The 21,594-nt window shown below is 40.1% G+C and overlaps 1 protein-coding gene and 1 pseudogene across 2 annotated transcripts in view; both read right to left on the bottom strand.

The window, feature by feature from the left end:
• PTPN4 (protein tyrosine phosphatase non-receptor type 4) overlaps nt 1-21,594 on the bottom strand; it is a 149,968-nt gene that overhangs the window by 46,074 nt on the left and 82,300 nt on the right. Inside the window, exons 14-18 of one of the 2 annotated variants that reach the window (XM_020805515.3) lie at nt 18,941-19,075; nt 15,240-15,398; nt 4,908-5,073; nt 882-965; nt 743-799 (exon numbers count right to left, since the gene is read on the bottom strand). In XM_020805515.3, coding sequence (XP_020661174.1) covers nt 743-799; nt 882-965; nt 4,908-5,073; nt 15,240-15,398; nt 18,941-19,075 — 601 coding nt within the window. The remainder of the gene's footprint in view (nt 1-742; nt 800-881; nt 966-4,907; nt 5,074-15,239; nt 15,399-18,940; nt 19,076-21,594) is intronic. The other variant, XM_072985244.2, reaches the window with a different exon arrangement.
• LOC140703566 (U1 spliceosomal RNA) lies at nt 8,243-8,396 on the bottom strand (annotated as a pseudogene).

The raw sequence follows: 21,594 nt of genomic DNA on the forward strand, positions 1-21,594 counted from the left end.
AGAACCCAGCACACAGGGGGAGGAGTCACATGCACACAGGGGCAGAGTCGCATGAGACAGAGGTGGAGCCCTGCCCAGCAGGGATGAAAATTAGAGGGTACATTGGCTATTGCTCTAATAAATCATGGTCTAGCACTATATATTTAAATTGTTGTAAGCTGCCCAGAGACCTTTGGGTAGCGTGGGCGGCATATAAGTTAAATAAATAAATAAATAAATAAATAAATAAATAAATAAATAAATAAATAAATAAATAAATAAATAAATAAATAAATAAATGTACTATAGCCACTAATACAATTTCAGAATAAAACTATCACAAAATATTACTGGCAATGGAATCTCAGAATGATTGTTCCTTGCTGATTATTTGTTTCATTTATTTCCCAGCTTTTCATAGAATCTGCAAGGACCCAAGATAATTAAGAAAATATATATTGACAACATGATGTTCAGAAAGAAAGATGAACAGAATAATAGCAAGAAAAGCATGAAATATATAAAGAATATTTTTCAGAAGTTTATGATACCATAAAGGGTTGCCATAAGTCAGAACTGACCTAATGACACATTGTTATTATTATTATTATTTATTCTATATTATCAAAGGGCTGATGATTGTATATTAAAATCCTCTGAACACCAGTGGAATGTTTTGCAGATATATACACAAGGAAATGAACCTGAACATATAACTGTCTATCAAAACAAATATCACTAAAAACTTTATCTTATAACTTACAGGTGTTCCTGGAGCCACTCTGGACACTATAACTGGCATCTTCTGGTCATACCCACCCTTTAAAAAAAAGGGAAATAGTGAAGGAGTGTAAAGCCACTATACCTATTGTAAGATATGAAAGAATAGGTTTTATTAATACCTTAACATTGAAACCAAATCTTCCATTTTCATCTGGTCTCATTCTGATTAGAACCAGATTGTCATGGGGAATCCCGCCATTGGGCTGAAAATAGAAAAACAAATTGTAATCTAATAATATTGCCGTCTAATTCCAAATTTCTTTAGAATCTGAGATTGAAAATTTTGATCAAATTGCTCAGCAACAGAAAACTAATTGATGCACCTAATTTAACTATTGGCTGAAGTCCAGAAGTGAGTCACAACTAGAGTACAGTGGGGTCTTGACTTGAGAACTTAATCCGTATTGGAAGGCGGTTCTCAAGTCACAAAGTCTGTAAGTCAAGTCTCCATTGACCTACAGTGCATTGAAAACCGATTAATCCCGTAACAGGCCGTTTTTGTTCCATTTTGGTTTTTTTCTGGTCTGTAAGTCAAATCTCAGTCTGCAAGTCAAACCTAAATTTTGCGGCCAGAGAAATCTGTAACTCAAAAAGTCTGTAAGTCAAGCCATCTGTAAGTCAAGGGTCCACTGTAGGCCTACTCAATCAGCGGGGATTTGTTTAATTATCTCCTCTGTAACTTCTACTGACTGATACACTACTACTGGACTTCAGCCACAGCTTTTGACTGAAACAGTAACAGCAAATTACAAAAGGGAAAAGAGACCTGTCATTTGTGACCTAATGTGGGTGCCATTCAACACTGCACAAATGGACTTCTATTCACCTAGTGGGACTTCTCCTTTCCCTCCTCCCCTTTCTATGTATGCTATCCATTAACTTTTCTCGAGAATCCTCCAACCTTTCCAATCTGACTACTGCAAAGGAAAAGAGAATTTCCCTCCCTTAGTGGATAGATATAACCAGAGATAACCAATATATCCCAAAACAGGTCCCCCTGTTTTTTCTTTTATGTGTGTGTATAAGGGTGCACACAATCCCCTGCATGGATTGCTGCCTTGTCGTGGCGAAGGGGCTTGAGTAATTCAGAGAAGCTATGGGCTATGCCGTGCAGGGACACCCAAGACGGACCGGACATAGTGGAGAGTTCTGACTAAACACGATCCACCTGGAGCAGGAATTGGCAAGCCACTCCAGAATCTTTGCCAAGAAAACCCCATGAACAGAAACAAACGGCTAAAAGATATGACGCTGGAATATGAGCCCCTCAGGTTGGAAGGCGTCCAACATGCTACTGAGGAAGAGCGGAGGACAAGTACAAGTAGCAACATAGCTAATGAAGTAGTTGGGCCAAAGCCGAAAGGATGCTCAGCTGCGGACGTGCCTGGAAGTGAAAGAAAAGTCCGATGCTGCAAAGAAAAATACTGCACAGGAACCTGGAATGTAAGATCTATGAACCTTGGGAAGCTGGAGGTGGTCAAACAGGAGATGGCAAGAATAAACATTGACATCCTGGGTGTCAGTGAACATAAAATGGTGAGGAATGGGCAAATTCAATTTAGACGATTATTATATCTACTATTGTGGGCAAGAATCCTGTAGAAGAAATGAAGTAGCCCTCATAGTCAACAAAAGAGTGGGAAAAGCTGTACCGGGATACAATCTCAAAAATGTGAGAAAGATTTCAATATGAATCCAAAGCAGACCTTTCAACATCACAGTCGTCCAAGTTTATGCAACAACCACCGAGGCTGAAGAGGCTAAAATTGACCAATTCTATGAAGACTTACAACACCTTCTAGAACTGATACCAAAGAAAGATGTTCTTCTCGTTACAGGGGACTGGAATGCTCAAGTAGGGAGTCAAGAGATAAAAGGAACAACAGGGAAGTCTGGCCTTGGAATTCAAAATGAAGCAGGGCAAAGGGTAATAGAGTTTTGTCAAGAGAACAAGCTGGTCATCACAAACACTCTTTTCCAACAACACAAGAGGCGACTCTACGCATGGAAATCACCAGATGGGCCATACCGAAATCAGATTGATTATGTTCTCTGGAGCCAAAGATGGTGAAGCTCTATACAGTCAGCAAAAACAAGACCTGGAGCTGATCGTGGCTCGGATCATCAGCTTCTCATAGCAAAATTCAAGTTTAAACTGAAGATAGTAGGAAAAACCACTGGGTTACTCAGGTATAATCTAAACCAAATCCCTTACGAATACACAGTGGAAGTGAAGAACAGGTTTAAGGACTAGATTTGGTGGACAGAGTGCCTGAAGAACTTTGGATGGAGGCTCATAACATTGCACAGGAGGCAGCAACAAAAACCATCCCAAAGAAAAGGAAATGCAAGAAAGCAAAGTGGCTGTCCAACAAGGCCTTACAAATAGCAGAGAAGGGAAACAAAATGCAGGGGAGATAGGGAAAGTTACAGAAAATTGAATGCAGACTTCTAAAGAATAGCAAGGAGAGACAAGGGGCCTTCTTAAATGAACAGTACAAAGATATGAAGGAAAATAATAGAAAGGGAAAAACTAGAGATCTCTTCAAGAAAATTGGAGATATTAAAGGAACGTTTTGTGCAAAGAGGGAAATGATAAAGAACAAAAATGGGAGGGACCTAACAGAAGCAGAAGACATCAAAGACTCTAGCCGCCTAGAGTGGTTGAAATGACTAGATAGGAGGGTTATAAATACAATAAATAAATAAATAAATAAATAAATAAAAAGAGGTGGCAAGAATACACAGAGGAATTATACCAGAAAGATTTGGATGTCCCAGACAACCCAGATAGTGTAGCTTGCTGACCTTGAGCCAGACATCCTGGAGAATGAAGTCAAATGGGCTTCAAAAAGAATGGCTAACAACAAGGCCAGTGAAGGTGATGGCATTCCAGTTGAACTATTTTCAAGATGACGCTGTTAAAGTGCTACACTCAATATGCCAGCAAGTTTGGAAAACTCAGCAGTGGCCAGAGGATTGGAGAAAATCAGTTTACATCTCAATCCCAAAGAAGGGCATTCTGCTAAAGAATGCTCCAACTACCGTACAACTGCACTCATTTCACACACTAGCAAGGTTATGCTTAAAATCCTACAAGGTAGGCTTCAGCAGTATGTGGACCGAGAACTCCCGGAAGTACAAGATGGATTTCAAAGGGGCAGAGGAAACAGAGAAGACAGTGGAAGGCAGGAGGCATGGAAGACCAGAGTCTGCCGTGCTCTGGTCCATGGGATCACGAAGAGTCGGACAAGACTTAATGACTAAACAACAACATAAGGGTGCAGAGCTTCACATTCCTTGTTCCCCACTAGAATTTACTCAGGGATAAAGTTCTAGTATTACAGAACCAGATGTCAAGCGGGTGAACAATTACTACTGCACTGTCAATGAATGCACTTTAACTATGGGTTTACTAATGTACAAGAGGGCCTTCTCTGTTGTTGCCGCCTGACTCTGGAACTCCCTCCTGCAGGAAGCTAGGTTGACCCCATCTTTGCTGTCCTTCTGCACGCAGGCAAAGACCTTTTTCTTCAGGCAGGTTTTTCCTTAATGACTGGTGGTCTGACAGCAGTTTTAAATGGACTGTTGTGCTCTGGTTTTAAATGTGTTTTAATATTGATCTTAATTATCATTTTAATATAGTAGCTGTATAATTCTTTTTAAATATTTGTATACTTACTGCTTTAGCTTTTAAATACTGTTTTAGTAATGTAAGTACCTTGGTTTCTTTTCGGGAGAAAGGCGGCATAGAAATATTTTAAATAAATAAATAATACATAAATAAAATGTTCTGTGTCTCATCTGATGGATATGCAATATGTGCAAGTAAGGTTATTATGAATTATACAACACCAACACCAATGGAAGACAATAATGCTGTTCTCCTTGAATATTTAGCTTTGTGCACAACTATTATTCTAAATTAACACATGAAAGAAAATAATTCACAGCTGCATTGTGGATGCAATGTTAGAGAACACAAAACATTGTTACATGTAACCTATGTATTAGTTATATTTCTTTTTTAAACAGATATGTAACTTACTGTAGTTGAATTCTATTGATTCCAATAAACTGAACTTCCTCAAAGGAGAGTCTTAATTCAAAAGAGACAAAAAAGTTTGAAATAGCTGTGGACTTACCAAGGACTTTTCAGGAGATGAGGAAGATTCATCATCATATGTTTCATTTATATGGTTATCCAAATCCGGTTGAGAGTGTGAATAATGAATCTGGTTCCAACTGTTCTTTTTAGACTGTTTAGGTGGCAGTGCAGGCGGTTGCCCATCTACAGGAGTCTCTTGAGAACTACATAAATATAAGAAAAAATATTTTGAAAGCTCTGAGCTTCATGTTGTTGTGATGTGCTGTCAAATCAGAACCTGACTTAGAAAAAAAGTACACTGCTTATATACTGCCCCATAGCACTTAAAAATACCCTCTAAGTGGTTTATAATTTTTAATTATGTAGGCTACATATTGCCCCCCCTCCCCCTGAGGTGGATACTCAGTTTACCAATCTCAGAAGGACAGAAGGCTGAGTGAACCTCGAGCCTGCTACCTGAGATTTGAACCAGGTTGTGAGCAGAGTTTTGGCTGTAGTACTACAGTTTAACCACCGAGCCACAAGGCTCATAGCCACCCAATAGTTTTCCCCTCAGTTTTCTGTTCCTATTCCTACTTCTGTCACCACTCTATGCCCTGTGACCATGTTCAATGTCAATGAGCTTTTTTTTTTTTACTTTCTCTCTCTCTTGCCATTATGAGATTTCCCCAAACTTTCCATTCCTTTTCCTCCCAAGTTCTGCAAACAGTGAAATTTTCCTAAGCCAAATGAAAACTTTCTCTTGCAGATGGATGGTGCCATTTTAATTTTAAAAGATTCCACATAAACTGCTATTAGCATTAGATTAGATGAGACTGCTATTAGCATATAGCACCAATGGACAGTTTCAGTGAGACTGGAAGCCACTTTCACTGTCTTGACTCCTCCACAAGCTCGATTCTTTATAGCAGCAATTTGAAGTGAAACAGGACACATTCGATTCCAGAAAAACTAACCTATTTTTCACTCCATAAGACGCAGCTCTGCATAAGAAGCACCTAATTTTGGGGGGAGCAAAACAGGAAAAAACTATTCTGGCAATTTTGGCTAGGCCCGTGGGGGTGGGTGGGTGGAAGATGGATGGGAAGGGAAGGTGGCGATTTTGGCCTGCTAGGCCCGTGGGGTGTGTGTGGAACATGGCTGGGAAGGTAAGGTAGCGATTTCAGCCTGCTAGGCCCGTGGGGGGTGGAAAACTGCTGGGAAAGGTCAAAACTGCCACCTTCCCTTCCCTTCCCAGCCATCTTCCACCACCACCCCCCATGGGCTTAGCAGGCTGAAATCGCCACCCCACCCCCACGTAGACCTCCGGGAGCTTACCTGACCTTCCTCCGCAGCTTTTTCCTAACTGTTGGGGCAAAAGAACTACCAAGAAGCAGCCTCTTACGCCACCTACAGTTAGAATTAAAATTGCACCCTTTTTTACCGTATTCACTCCATAAGGCGCACACACTTTCCCCCACACTTTCTTTGGAGGAAAAAGTGTGTCTTATAGTCCAAAAAATACGTTATATATTTACTGATACAGAGCGTTTTAGAAGCATAATTCTCTAAAAACAGAAGGCCATTTTAATGTGAAAATGCAGGGACTTTTGTTTTTGCCAGGGACAAAAGCAACTTGCATGTTGCTCATCCCAATATATAAGAATACAATTATACTAGATACAGTACATAAAAATGCAAGTATTCCTGTATTCTATAATGTACATAGGTAAAGGTAAATGTTCCCCTTGACATTTAGTCCAGTTGTGTCTAACTCTAGGGGACTGTGCTCATCACCCATTTCCAAGCTGTAGAGCCAGCACTTTGTCCATAGACAGTTTCCGTGGTCACATGGACAGCACGACTAGACATGGAACGCTGTTACCATCCCACCGTGGTGGTACCTATTTATCTACTCATATTTACATGTCAGTCCTAATACAGTTGGAACCCACCCTCACAGACATATTTTCTCTAGGACAAAGTACTCTGCTCATAATGCCTCCAAATTAGGTCATATAATAAAAACTGGTGTCAATACAGAGCATCCTGGGTTTTTTGTTTTGTTGGGGCACTTGTTTTTGTTTTTTGGAAATTAGAATTCTGCATGTTATTTTTTGGGGGTAAATAATTCCACTTAGAAAACTCATTATCTTTTTTTAAAAAAATCTTCTTTCTCCCCATATCACTTGGTTCCAACTCCTCTATCATGTACTCGCTCGTTCGTTTAGTCGTGTCTGACTCTTCGTGACCCCATGGACCAGAGCACATCAGGCCCTCCTATCTTCCACTGCCTCCCGGAGTTGTGTCAAATTCATGTAAGTTGCTTCGCAGACACGGTCCAGCCATCTCATCCTCTGTCATCCCCTTCTCCTTTTGCCATCACTTTCCTAACATCAAGGTCTTTTCCAAGGAGTCTTCTCTTCTCATGAGATGGCCAAAGTACTGGAGCTTCAGCTTCAGGATCTGTCCTTCCAGTGAGCACTCAGGGTTGATTTCCTTCAAAATGGATAGGTTTGTTCTCCCTGCAGTCCAGGGGACTCTCAAGAGCCTCCTCCAGCACCACAATTCAAAGGCATCAATTCTTCGGCGGTCAGCTTTCTTTATGGTCCAGCTCTCACTTCCATGCATCACGACAGGAAAAACCATAGCTTTGACTATTCGGACTTTTGCTGGCAAGGTGATGTCTCTGCCTTTTAAGATGCTGTCATGGTTTGTCATCGCTTTCCTCCCAAGAAGCAGGTGTCTTTTAATTTCGTGGCTGCTGTCTCCATCTGCAGTGATCATGGAGCCCAAGAAAATAAAATCTGTCACTGCCTCCATATCTTCCCCTTCCATTTCCTAGGAGGTGATGGGACCAGTGGCCATTATCTTAGTTTTTTTGATGCTGAGTTTCAGACTGTTTTTTGCACTCTCCTCGTTCACCCTCGTTACAAGGTTCTTTAATTCCTCCTCACTTTCTGCCATCAGAGTGGTATCATCTGCATATCGGAGGTTGTTGATATTTCTTCCGGCAATCTTAATTCCGCCTTGGGCTTACTCCAGTCCAGCCTTTCACATGATGTATTCTGCATATACCGTATTTTTCGCTCCATAAGACGCACTTTTTCTCTCCAAAAAGGTGGGAGGAAAAGTACATGCGTCTTATGGAGTGAATGCAAATAACCCAGGGTTCAGCCACCACCACCCAAAAGCCTCCCACTGCCATGCCAGGAGGCCTCTGAACTGGCAGCAGAGACTGCTTGCTGTTCAGACCTCAGCATTCTGCACTGCTGGCTTTCCAAGATCTGCTCCCTGCAGCTCAACTGGAAAACCAGCAAGGCAAACAGGCCTGTGGCAGCAAGCAATGCAAACAGCCAAGGACCAAAGGGGAAGGAGTGATTCTATAAAAACCAGGGGAAACCAGAAACACAGTCCCCCATTTAGGCAGTTGATTTTCCCACATTTGGGGAAATCACAGGGTCAGCTCATCTGAAGTGCAATAGATGAGCCTTACCCCGGGAAAACCACTCTTACAAGAATGGTACCTTCCGTGCCAGGTCTGAGTTTGAATGGCCCCTAAGCCTCCTGGCCCTTTGTGTGCCCTGCCCTCAAAAGGCATGGTGACCGCCTGGCTGCACCTCCTGATCAGAACAGGGTTGCACAGCCCCAGTGCTGAAAGAGGCCGGAGAGCTCCTCAGTGTTTTGGGGTGCCCCACAGGACCCCCATCAGGGGCTAGATGTTCCTCCCACAATCCTCCAGTGCACATATATTAGCATACCTAATATGTGGGGAAGGCGGGGAAAGCAGGGGAAATCGAAACTTTCAGTTAGTGAACATGCTGCTTCTCTGCTTCCTTGCTAGTCCAAGCAGTTAGAGAGCTGCTTGTTTTTCTTTAAAAAGCTTCTTGTTTTGAGTTAAACCCTGTTTGGATTAAAAGGTGCTCCGTTTGAGTTGAAACCTGCTTGCCTGGGAAGCAGCTGATCAGCTGTTAGGTGGGGAAAGGGCAGGAATGGACAAGAGCACAAAATGGCTGCCGTCTGCAGGCTGCCTGCTGGCATTTAGCTGTTTGGGGCTCTTTTTTGGCTGTTCTGGGGTCTACCAAGGCACTGTGAAGAGCCAGGCTCAGTCTACAAGTACCTGGTAAGTGAATTTCTTTTAGGTTTTTTAAAGTTTCTGACCTTTTTCAATGTATTTCTATGGGAAATTTGGATTCAACTGGCAAACTTTTCAACTAGTTCTGGGCATCTAATAGAGAATGTATTTCCAAAGGGTGTTGCAGCAAGGAAACTAACTGTGCCTCGTGACTTCTAACTGGATTACAGTACCTGCTTCCTGATTTCAGTTACTATAGTTTGTTTTCAGTTTTTTTGGCTGGTCAAGAACATTGTTCCTGGCTTTGTGTGTTGTGCCTTGCATGCTATAAACATTCAATTATGTCAGAAAATGGAGATTTGGTCTTATGCTGAGCATGTGCTACTGCTGGTGAATGGGATCAGGTTAAGCTTTGTGTTGCTGTTCTTTTGCATAACCTAAAGTAAATAAGGAAAACCAGTTGTTAAATAGTTTAATTCCACTATTTATCCTCCACACAACTAAAAGGGACCTCTCAATGCAGTGCCCAATCAGACAAACCATTTCTAATTTAATATAGGATTGAGCTGTAGATGGGCAGAGTTGCACAACAATCTCATCTGTCATTTCTATAAGCATGGGGAGGAGGTGGATGAAAGGAAATGTAAAATATAGGTAGCGTGGTATAGGTCTTATCACTGGCTGATAATGGTCTATATGTACTTGAATTAAATTTATGGTACATGAGTACACAAATCCTTAAGTCTCTCCATTTATTAATGACAGTGGTAATGGTTCTTAATGCCACTGTTGACTGCTGTTCACTTTACATGGTTCAAATGTTATTCTGTTATAGTGTATTAAATATTTTATTACACTATTTGGTTCAGAATATATTTTCCCTGTTTAACCCCTCTAAAAATTATGTGTGTCTTAAGATCCGGAGCGTCTTATGGAGCAAAAAATACGGTAAGTTAAATAAGCTGGGGGACAGAATACAGCCTTGTCGTACTCCTTTCCCAATTTTGAACCAATCAGTTGTTCCATATCCAGTTCTAACTGTTGCTTCCTGTCCCACCTATAGGTTCCTCAGGAGATAGATAAGGTGGTCAGGCACTCCCATTTCTTTAAGGACTTGCCATAGTTTGCTGTGGTCCACACAGTCAAAGGATTTTGCATAGTCAATGAAGCAGAAGTAGATATTTTTCTGGAACTCTCTAGCTTTTTCCATAATCCAGCGCATGTTAGCAATTTGATCTCGAGTTCCTCTGCCTCTTCGGAATCCAGCTTGTACTTCTGGGAGTTCTCAATCCACATACTGCTGAAGCCTACCTTGTAGGATTTTGAACATAACCTTGCTAGCGTGTGAAATGAGTGCAGTTGTACGGTAGTTGGAGCATTCTTTAGCAGAATGCCCTTCTTTGGGATTGAGATGTAAACTGATTTTCTCCAATCCTCTGGCCACTGCTGAGTTTTCCAAACTTGCTGGCATATTGAGTGTAGCACTTTAACAGCGTCATCTTGAAAATAGTTCAACTGGAATGCCATCACCTTCACTGGCCTTGTTGTTAGCCATTCTTTTTGAAGCCCATTTGACTTCATTCTCCAGGATGTCTGGCTCAAGGTCAGCAAGCTACACTATCTGGGTTGTCTGGGACATCCAAATCTTTCTGGTATAATTCCTCTGTGTATTCTTGCCACCTCTTTTTGATGTCTTCTGCTTCTGTTAGGTCCCTCCCATTTTTGTCCTTTATCATGTTCATCTTTGCACAAAATATTCCTCTAATATCTCCAATTTTCCTGAACAGATCTATGGTTTTTCCTTTTCTGTTATTTTCCTCTATTTCATTGCATTGTTCATTTAAGAAGGCCCTCTTGTCTCTCCTTGCTATTCTTTGGAAGTCTGCATTCAATTTTCTGTAGCTTTCCCTATCTCCCTTGCATTTTGTTTCCCTTCTCCTCTCTGCTATTTCTAAGGCCTCATTGGACAGCCACTTTGCTTTCTTGCATTTCCTTTTCTTTGGGATGGTTTTTGTTGCTGTACAATGTTACGAGCCTCTATCCAAAGTTCTTCAGGCACTCTGTCCACCAAATCTAGTTCCTTAAATCTGTTCTTTACTTCCACTGTGTATTCATAAGGGATTTGGTTTAGATTATACCTGAGTAGCCCAGTGGTTTTTCCTACTCTCTTCAGCTTAAGCTAGAATTTTTCTATGAGAAGCTGATGATATCATGTATATCATGTACTACATATATACAAATTTCTGACCTAACTATTACACTCTTTGTTACTATGAAAGTGAATTTAATGTATGAAAGCTCATACTGTAATTCATCTGTTAGTCTTTAATGTGCTAATGTATTTTTTTTCAATTGTATTGTTTACTTGATTTTTGAAATTTGTCCTTGCTTAAACCCAAATACATCTGGCAGAGGACATAAGTAAATCTGGCCTGCTCTCTACCACTATGTTGACATATTTTGGGGCTCTCTCATCAGTAGCTTATTTGATAATTAATCTACAAAAACAAGTGGTAGATCAGAAACCCAAAGGCAGGTTGCTTATCTATACTGTAAAACTGGCTCTTACAATATAACAACAGAAAACCTATTGTGTATCATAGTAAGCTGTACTAGAGTAGGCCCACTGAATCAACTGGAATTTGGTCAGTCAACTCTTCATAAGTTGCATTGATTCAATGGCTTACTCAACTTACTACTGCTAAACAACAGGATTATCTCGGGCAATGTGTTCAAGTTAAAGATGATAACTGCAGCTGTCATTGGTTGAAATCCAGTAGCACGTTGCAACTAAAGTAGGCCCACTGTATCAACGGAACTTACACAGGTATCAGACTCACTAAATCCCAACTTCAATGGGCCTACTCCAGTTGCAATCTACTACTTTATCAGCCACTGAATCACCGTTAACATGTCAAGCTAACAAACCTATGAATGCATTCTTTATGTGGCCTAATAAAACCTAGAGAAATACACAACTGTTTGACAAACTCATATTGGTTCTCCTTTACGTTCTCACAAATCAGTAGGTGACACATCTTCTGGTCTCATCTGTGTTCTGCTCAACTTCTGGAAAGGACACTTTGTTTATCATGCATCACATATATGGCAAAAATCAAGCTCAAATTATTTTGACTTAAAAAAGCAATAAAGGCAAAACACTGAAGTTTATTACATGTACATATAAAGCTTGTGCATAAAAAACGCTGTGTCAAACAATATGCTAACATCTGGACTAGTTACAGTAACCCTGTAGTTGTGAGTGTAACATACTGTATTACCATAATAAATTGTGAGAACTAGCAACGAAGCCTTGGGCAAAAATTTCCCTGCTTTATATTTGCCCAGTTGGCTTTGTGTTTCCTTATGAATGCTTAGACAATGGATGTGGAAGCATACTATTTGGCAGTCAAAACAGTTCTCTGTATTACTGAATTAAGAAATCTGCTTAATCAAATTAAAAAAGGAAAACACCCTACGCTAGTAGGCTCTGTTTATGCTCCATATGTCTGTGTACAGCATGTTTTGTAAAATGCTAACATAGTTCCTAATTAGGCAGAGAAAAATAATTTTTTTTATTAGAAGTGTTTTTGCCACATATGCATATACATATTTTCCTCTTCTTTTCTCCACTAGTTGCATTTTATGTGCTTATGGATTTCTTAGATTTTATTCCATCTCCCTCATACACAACATCTCACAATAAATCCTTTTTTCAAATGGTTCTTTTTTACTGTTGCCTGTAATAAAGTTTATGATGAGACTGAAAAAACTTAGAGCTCATTTAGAGGGGCATTTGACCCACTGTTTGGTGCATTAGGGGGGCAGATTGGTTTGCTCCTTTCCCCAGAAAGCACATGGTGCATAAACCAATTTCCCCCACCAGGGCATCCCAACCAGCATCTTTCTGAGCCCATCAAGAGATTCTACTTTTTGGTACAGGTTGGTAGCTTCTAGTTTAGTCCATTCCCAGTGTCTGTGACTGCTGGGAGCCAGAATAAAAATCAATCCTTGCCCTAAGACTGTGAAATTAATTTCTGCTACCATGCAATTCACACATATTTAGGATGAAGACCACTCAAATGAGCAAAACTTACTTCTGAGTAAACCCAGGTTGGATTGGGCTGCAACCAGGCAATAAATGCAATCTAGCCCATCACCTCTTCAGTTGCAAAGAAAATCCACTCCTAAATGTGCCATTTGCAAAAGTCAAATCCCCACAAACTCTGTCCTTCCTTAGAGCAAAGGGAAGCCCCCTGCATCTCTGAGATGGACCTTTCTTAGCTTCAGATAGCAGGAACATGAAAGACCTGTTTACTGGAAGTCAAGTTCATCTGATCTCCAGGGCAAATACTTTTGAGTAGAGATGGGGTATTCGTATACGAATATCCCTGCACAGGTGGTGTTAACGAGGGTCCAACCCCATGGAGCTGGACGGTCCATTCACTGATCTGACGCGGACACAGATGGCAGGATTCTACCAAGGGCATCACAGTATGGAATCCGCTCACCACTCTTCGACCTTGCAGTGAGGGTTGTCTTCCCACCTCCTGCCAGGAGTAGTGAGCTGCAGAGCCATTCATATAATTGTGTCGTCCATATCCATGGTGGATCGGTGAGTGGACCATCCAGCCCCATGGGGCTGGACCCTTGTTAATGTCACCTGTGTGGGGATATTCATATACATATATGAATATCCCCATCTCTACTTCTGAGTAGAATCCAGTCATCCCACCCACTCCCATCGGATGACTGTTTAACAATGGAAACATGCAAGAGAGCTGGATCCACAGCATGAGTACTCCAAATTAACGTACCATTTGGGACAAGTTCTCCTCTGCTGGCCCAGGAACTTAGCCTGAAGTTTTCAGGAGAGAATAAGGAGAGATTGGGGGAAGAGCTGCTTTTCACAATTGCCAAGAAAGCCCAGGAGTCTTGAAGATTCCACAGGAGAAGAGATATGCCATTTGGATACAAGGATCACACCAAACCGCATATCGTTCCTCCCCCTCCACCAAAAACGGACAGTGAAGACCCTCCCTTAGATTACGTGCATCGTTTAAGACTGCCTGAGGTTGAGAAGCCACCAAACATTTCAAAATGAATACTGGAAACAGACCAGTTATTATTTAGTACATTTGGATTCAAGAATGGTTAACAGTAGTCTTACTACAGCCTCTTTAAGGCATACTGCTACCCTGCTTCGCTGCAAAGAGTCATTCATCACTCCCCTTACCAACTCTCCAACCCCCTCCCTTGGCTGCATTCTTTCTGTTTGATGTCATCTCTCTCTCTTTTCGGTCTTTCCTCCATTAGCTCTGAAATTCCTTCTGTCTTCCACTTCTTTCCATTTACATCCATATTTTTGAGGTTGCTATTAGTGACATCCACTTACTTTACAGCAAATAGCATTTCAGTTTGTGATCTCTGTGATGCCTTTGTGGGTTCCTCCTTTAACAACAGTATATACAGTTGTGCACAGCTATTTAATTTCTATGCTTTTTCTGTTTTGATCTGTTGTGTTTTATTTAATTTGAGGTGGCAAACTGTGAAAAAGGATCATGATTGGAATCTACCTCAACACCTGGGTAAGAATCCACTGTGTCAACACTATTTTGGTACATTTGACTAAGTTGGACAAAATTTGTTTGACTCCTTAAAATATCATTGTCAGCAGCACCTTGCTGTAGTTTCCCAATAGGCAATCTGCTTGGTGGTCATCTGAATGTGGTGTTGGTGACTACAAGACCCATTACTTATCACATATTTGGGAAGTACTTATGCTTTTTCTACACTGTTTCGGTAATATCATTTTTTTAAAAGTCTAGCCGGTTAGGTAAGTATTATTTCCTTATTACAAACAGGATTTGCGGTGTGTTGTTACTGCTGAGAGAAACTGTTTATGTCAGATGCATTTTAAACCATACCAAATCCTGATTCATAATGCACTTTTATCCAACAACTTTTTTATTCTGCTTATTTAAAAAACAGGAGCCTGATGCTATAGCAGTTTTTGCCTATCAATCTGTGAATACTTTACAGCTGGAAAGCCTCTATAAGGGTCATCATAAGTTGGAATCAACATGATCACACACTATTATTATTATTATTATTATTATTATTATTATTATTATTATTATTATTATTATTATTATTATTATTATTATTATTATTATTATTATTATTAAATACCAAATACAAAAGGTGATGGCCATCAGCTGACTCTATGGTAAAAATGAAAACAATTGCTAGGAGAAGGGTTTAAAAACCTGTATGTGCTTCTGTAAAGTAAGGGAGTCATAAAATCAAACTTACGGCGATGATTCCAGAATGATGCTGTTGGCCTGTGTGGAAGAAGGAGATCGATGATTTGCAAAAACCTCACTTGGCGAAGTATGAACCATGTGGTCCACTAGATGTCCAACTGAAGATGGCCGTAAACGATTTCCCTCTTGAGTAAATGTAGAAATGCGACTGAACAGGAAACAAACCGTTGTTCAGTAATGGCAAGTGTATTAGAAAAAATGTACAAGCTTTATGTTAAATTTAATTTGCATTTATACACTTTGAAGAAATATATTGTCACTTTCTATAAATTCTACCATCTAACATTGCAGATGCATGAGTTTATTGCTTTCCTTTGATTTAGGTGGGATAAATTCTCCATCAGTGATACAGCATTATGGAATCTATTTCAGCAACATGTGAAAGGAAACACAATAATTGATAACCAACATCTTTAGACACAAGGAAACAATTATTGGAAATACTTAAATTTATTTAGCATGTAGATGGTAGGTATCATGACACAGTTCTACAAAGCTTCATGAAAACCACCTATAAACACACAGATGGCCACAGGTGCACATTATTTTCCATTCCTGCAAGGTCTCAAATAGTGCAGAACTCTATTAATCTTTTTCGTTATGTCTGTCTGTCTGTATGTATGTACGTATGTACGTACAGTGGTGCCTCGCTAGACGATGATAATCTGTTCCACTGAAATCGCTGTTTAGTGAAATCATTGTCTAACGAAAAGCATTTCCCCATTGGAATGCATTGAAACCTGTTTAATGCATTTCAATAGGGAAGAATCGTGGTTGTCTAGCGAAAATCGGCCATAGGAAAGCCGCTGTGCGAACTGTCGATCAGCTGTTTAAATTGCTGTCTTGTGAAGCTTAGGTCCTGAAAACACCTGTTTTGCGAGTGCGGAGGGAGCTGTCAAAATCGTTGTCTAGCGAAAATCAGTTTGCGAAGCAGGGACCAAACATTGTCTAGCGAAATTCCTCCACAGGAATCACTGTTTTGCGAATCACTACAGCGATCGCAAAAAGTCGATGAAAACTGTCATGAGGGGTAACTGTCTAGCGAGGCACCACTGTATGTATGTATACATGGGAATTGTTCCAGAAATGCCAAAACTCAAACAATGAAAAAAATCCATTAGAATAATTTTGTGATTTGGTCAGAAAGAACAGGTTGCTTACCTGTAGCTGTGGCTCTTTGAGTGGTCATTTGTGCACTCATACACATGGGCTGTTCTGCCTCTGCACAGGATTGCGTGCAATCTTTTATATCTGAGCTTCGACCACAACACCAAGAGTGCAAAGGTGGGTGGTGATAACTAATGGGCATTTTATGAAAACTCTCAAGGCAGTAGCTAAAGCAAAACAGAACCTGGAAAATGGCATAACTGAAAACTGAAGCCTATAAGAAGGGCAGGTGGTGACAATCCTCCCTCTCCATGGCAAAAGAGAGGGAGGATTGTTGGCAGAGTAACCACATGGAACCTTGGGATGTCTATATCAGTGGTTCTCATACTGGGGTCCCCAGATGTTCTTGGACTGCAATTCCCAGAAGCCTTCACCACTTGCTGTGCTGGTCAGTATTTCTGGCAGTTGCAGTCAAAAAACATCTGAGGACCCAAGTATGAGAACCACCTGTCTATATAATAGCTCTTGGAGGACAAGGACAGGGCAAACACCTGTGAAACAGAAGAAGGGCAAGACCAGATAGGCAGATATTATATTTTTATTTATTTATTTATTTATTTATTTATTTTATAGGTCCCTCATCAAGAAGGAAGATCTCTTGACATAGTGCGTCTGATGAGTGGGTAACAGAAATGTGTCCTGCAGATAGAAGTGTGAAACTATATAGAGTAATCCTGTTGGACAATATGAAATACCCAAATGTCTGTCAAAATTGAGGCCTACATTGGCAAGTATGAGTGAGGGTGGTCACAAAAGGGTGGAGTTGTGGAATGCAGAGTAACAACAGCCAGTAGCCCTTGTCAAAGGAGAAAACAAACTCATGTCAAAATAAAAAAAAGTGAGTTCTACAATCTTGAGATGAAGTTTACTTTCTAGGCTGTGATAGCTTTCATTGGCCTACGATAATGGATGGGTGTGTGGTGAGAGTGGTTGATGTGGAAGACTATGACAATATCAATGGTGGCATCAATGGCAGGAGTTGGATAAATCTTGAGGTGGCAAAAACAAACTGATGCTAACAGGGGCTCCATGTACTTAGCTTGCTCCAAAGCCTTAAGGCTTTTCCCTATCTAAAAGTTCAGAGCCTACTTTGCCTATTTTGGAGGGCAGGTTTGGCGAGACTGCTGCCACTTAACTACAACATTTTCCCAAGTGAAATAGACACAAACAATGGCTGTTGCTTTGTGGGGTCTTGCGATCGTACTGAATACACTTTTTAAAGAAACCTTTGGAGGTCATGGGTTTATGAGAATTGTCATACGGTTCAAAGTCATATCCAAGAGTATGATGATGAAGCTAGTTGGGGAAGCCAAAGAGTAGTTAAGGGAATCTGTAAGGGAAAATGTCAAAGAAACCCCTTCAAGGGAAAACTCAGATCAGGAAAAGTTCTGAACATACTGTGGATACCAGGGGGGACAAAAATGAACTAAAGGGAGGGGCATGAATTCTGGGTAGTGCACTCTTGGGCAGGCAGGGCTCCTGCCAAAAACCTTTAAACTTGCCTCCAGAAGATTCCAAACAATTCTGTGCAAACACAGAACCAATGTGTGAGTGAAAGGGACCAAGAAAAAAACCAGTCAATTTATTCCTAATGTCACAGGAGAATCATTCAACCCGGGCTTCTTCTCTTGTGTTTTTTTTTTTTTTTTGGCACTGTTTGAAACACCCATTCATAACCGTTCGAGACCTAAATGACTCACTCGCCAAATATTTATAAACCCAGATTTTAAAGGAAAGTTATAGTCTAACCACCATATTGCCATCAAAGTTTTAAAAAGGGAGAGAAAATGGAAAAAAAGAAAAAAGGCTAGCCCTAATATGATAAATGATATTTACCACTCACAGCATCATATTTTATGGTGGGAAAAACTTTCATAGCAGACTCATCACTTGCTCAAAATTATTTCATGTACCTACTCTCAAAGCACATAGTACAATAAGGGCTGAAAAACAGTTTCCTGAAAGCTTGTTTTCAAAATGTTTGCTTACACCAACCACTTTTATCCCAAAGAAAAAGCAGCTGTGGGACATTGATCTGGTGCTCCAGATGTTAGTTTCTTGCTCCCTCTGCTGTTATTTGCTACCCAAACATGCTGCCTGAGGTAAATAGTAGTTTCCAATGCTAGCAGTAGTGGAGTAGGGAAAGAGACTGCTGACATGGAACTGGTGTGGCACTCCAACGTAGGCATAGAACACAACCAGGATCAGGGCTTCACTGCTGTGTTTAAATCAAAACAGATGTGGACAATCAAAAATACTTTTAAAAACCATTGTAATCTGTAGTATGGCTCTTAGGCAGTCAGGGCCTATCAGACATCCCTGCGTGTGTGGCTGACTTCTTTAACTTCTCTAAGACTATTTGCTATCCTAATTATCTGGTGATCACCTAACCTATCAGCCTTCTCATTTCGTGACCCTACAGTCTCAGAATATACATACATGGGGATCTTAATCAGTCTACTTCCTTTGACTAATAAGAACAAAACGCAACTAGTTCCCAAGCAGCTGTTTATTGCTACTTACTGATTAGGTGTTCCAGGTGGAGAACGTGATGGTAAGCTTTGTGTTTCTAACCGGTCATCAGTCAGTGAATTCCTGCTGACAACCTCCCAGTCCATCCCACTTATCAGTTTGCGAGCCAGAGGTTTACTTGGGGATCTACAACAAATCAGTATCCATGCATAAATACCAGAGAGATATGTCTACAAATGCACTGAAGGCATGACTGGGAATAGATGGCAGATGATACTAGATTTCCTATGCCCAGAGAATGGTACATTTCATCCGAGGATTGAAACTGTTTTACAGACTGCTTGAAATGACTTTTACTCAAAAGATAACAAAACTAAAACATAATGTATGAGTGGCACTGGATTCATAAATAAGAATAAGCCAATTACTGCCTGCTATTATCTCAAAGGCAGAATCAGGATCAATACCATCCTTTCCTTCTATGGTTCCGCACTACTAAGGGGCCAATTCAGACAGGATGTACATGTGTAATGAAGGATAAAACTTACAAAAGGAGAATGCAGTGCAAAACAGGCAAAGGGATTAGGCATATTCCTCCTTTCTTTCAGCTTCTCTTCTCCCAATAATCTCTTACCTAAAGCTGCTTTTGCTTATTGGTATTTATAAATTTTATTATCAATTGTGTAGATAGGTCCTAGGTTTACAGCTTTCAAAAAACGAACAGTTGCATTAAAGAACAAGGCAGGAGCCCAATCAGGATCAAAATGGTACTAATTCTACTGTTTTAAAAATAAACAGTGTAAAGAAGAAATATATATACATATGTACCCCCAAAAGAAAGATACATATTGACATAAATTCAATTTAAGCTTATTTTCTATTGACTTAGTTGAATGATTTCTAATTGATAAAACTGCAGATCTAACATGAGCATAGCTGCATGGTGTTAGTAATTTAAAAAAAAATCTTGACAACAAACATTCCTGGAACTGATTTAAAAGAAGTATCATGCAAAGGATTAGCTAATTCACCATCAACATGTATTGTAGTTACTCAAGGCTTAATCCTTATGTTCTATGAAAATATGATGGTGACATCAATATGCAAACAGCTAACCTATTCCTTTCTAAAGAGCATTAATATTATTCACATAATTGACCATATTTAAAAAAACCCAAAACAAACGTTACATGAATAAAGATGCCTACATTCTGTAAGGTGAGACTTGTGTCCTCTTTCTAGAGACAATGCTGTTCACAACACTCACCTGAAATACCAACTAGAAAGTTTATCAGCAAATAGGATTCTTAGAAGTTGATAACGAAGAACAAAAGCATCTAACTGTGAAGCTATATTTTGAATGCTTGATTGTTAACTGTTTTAACCTCATAGCCTCACCCACTCCTGGCTGTTAACAAACTTCCTGTTCTTTGTGGAAATTTCAAAGAAAGAGTTACCACACTGCAGCAATATATTCTTCTCTGCCACAGGTCTATGACTTCCTCTTCTACTAAGTGTCCAGGCAAAACTTATTACTTAGAGTTTTATTATTTCTTTGGTTTACTTTTAGATAGCTTAAAGGATTGCAGAGATTTAAATTCAACATTAGCTAGATTATGCAAAATTGTTTACAAAATAACAAGGGACAAGATAAATCTCCAAAGTACTGTAGATACCAGGAGTATGAAATTTCAAAAAAATGTGTATGCCTGCCAAAGGTCCATCCTCTACACAACTATTAAAAGGGCAACAAACCCTCCGTTTTGTTCACATGTTTCCATTGGTTTCTTATCTTCCAAATAACCTGTTTGTAGTTGCTATGTTGCCAACTTTAAGAATAAAAGGCAAAGATGATGGATCTGACCAACTAAACTGCACTGAAACAGAAGAGCACTATCATAACTCATAACAGCCATTCCCCATGTTGCCATGCATGGATGTATGGGAAAGGTAGATGTTGGCTGCCTACCTGGGATTTATTTTAATGTACACCATCAAACACATTGCTTAAGCTATCATACTGCCAATGTGGCTTTGCCACACCCTTGAAACACTCCTGCACCTGCTCTTACATTTTATAATCGTCCACTTAATACCAAACACACATAGCACTTAACCTCTACTGACTACATTTAGAAAACAGCACTAGCTCCTCTTCTCTTTTAGCCCCCTGGACCGCAGTTCCAGCAAATATTTTTGGTTTTGGCTACTGAAGTCCTAAACTAAGCAGTTTGTGAGAGCACTCCTGGATCGAGACACTCAAAACAGGTGATCCCTGGAAGCTGTAGCTTTATACATATTCTTTTACCTGTGCTTTCTGTGACAGCAATACTATAGTTTAGCAATGCCTGCTGTCATTTAATTTCTGAATGTATTGCCTCACTAAGAATCTATGTCTCTCCCTTCCTGTCTGTGCATGTTAGCAAATTACAAGAATAAACAGATGTTTTTGCTTATACCTAGACCCTTCTACCCGATATTCCAGTTCATTTCTTCCCTCTCTTCTTCTTCTTGTTCAATCTGCCTTGTTACAGATGCGCTGCCTTGTCTCACTGCTGCTCTTCCTTTCTCTCTACTGGGATAGCCCTTAGTGACTTCACTGTGATTTTCTACATTACTATCTTTTAATAAAGCTTCATTCTAGGTTACAACCTAATATCTCAATTGTTCTCTCTCCTGGGGGCCCTATAATGATCCTTCCCTAT

The sequence above is a fragment of the Pogona vitticeps genome, chromosome 1, assembly GCF_051106095.1.
Source record: "Pogona vitticeps strain Pit_001003342236 chromosome 1, PviZW2.1, whole genome shotgun sequence".
NCBI lineage: Eukaryota > Metazoa > Chordata > Lepidosauria > Squamata > Agamidae > Pogona > Pogona vitticeps.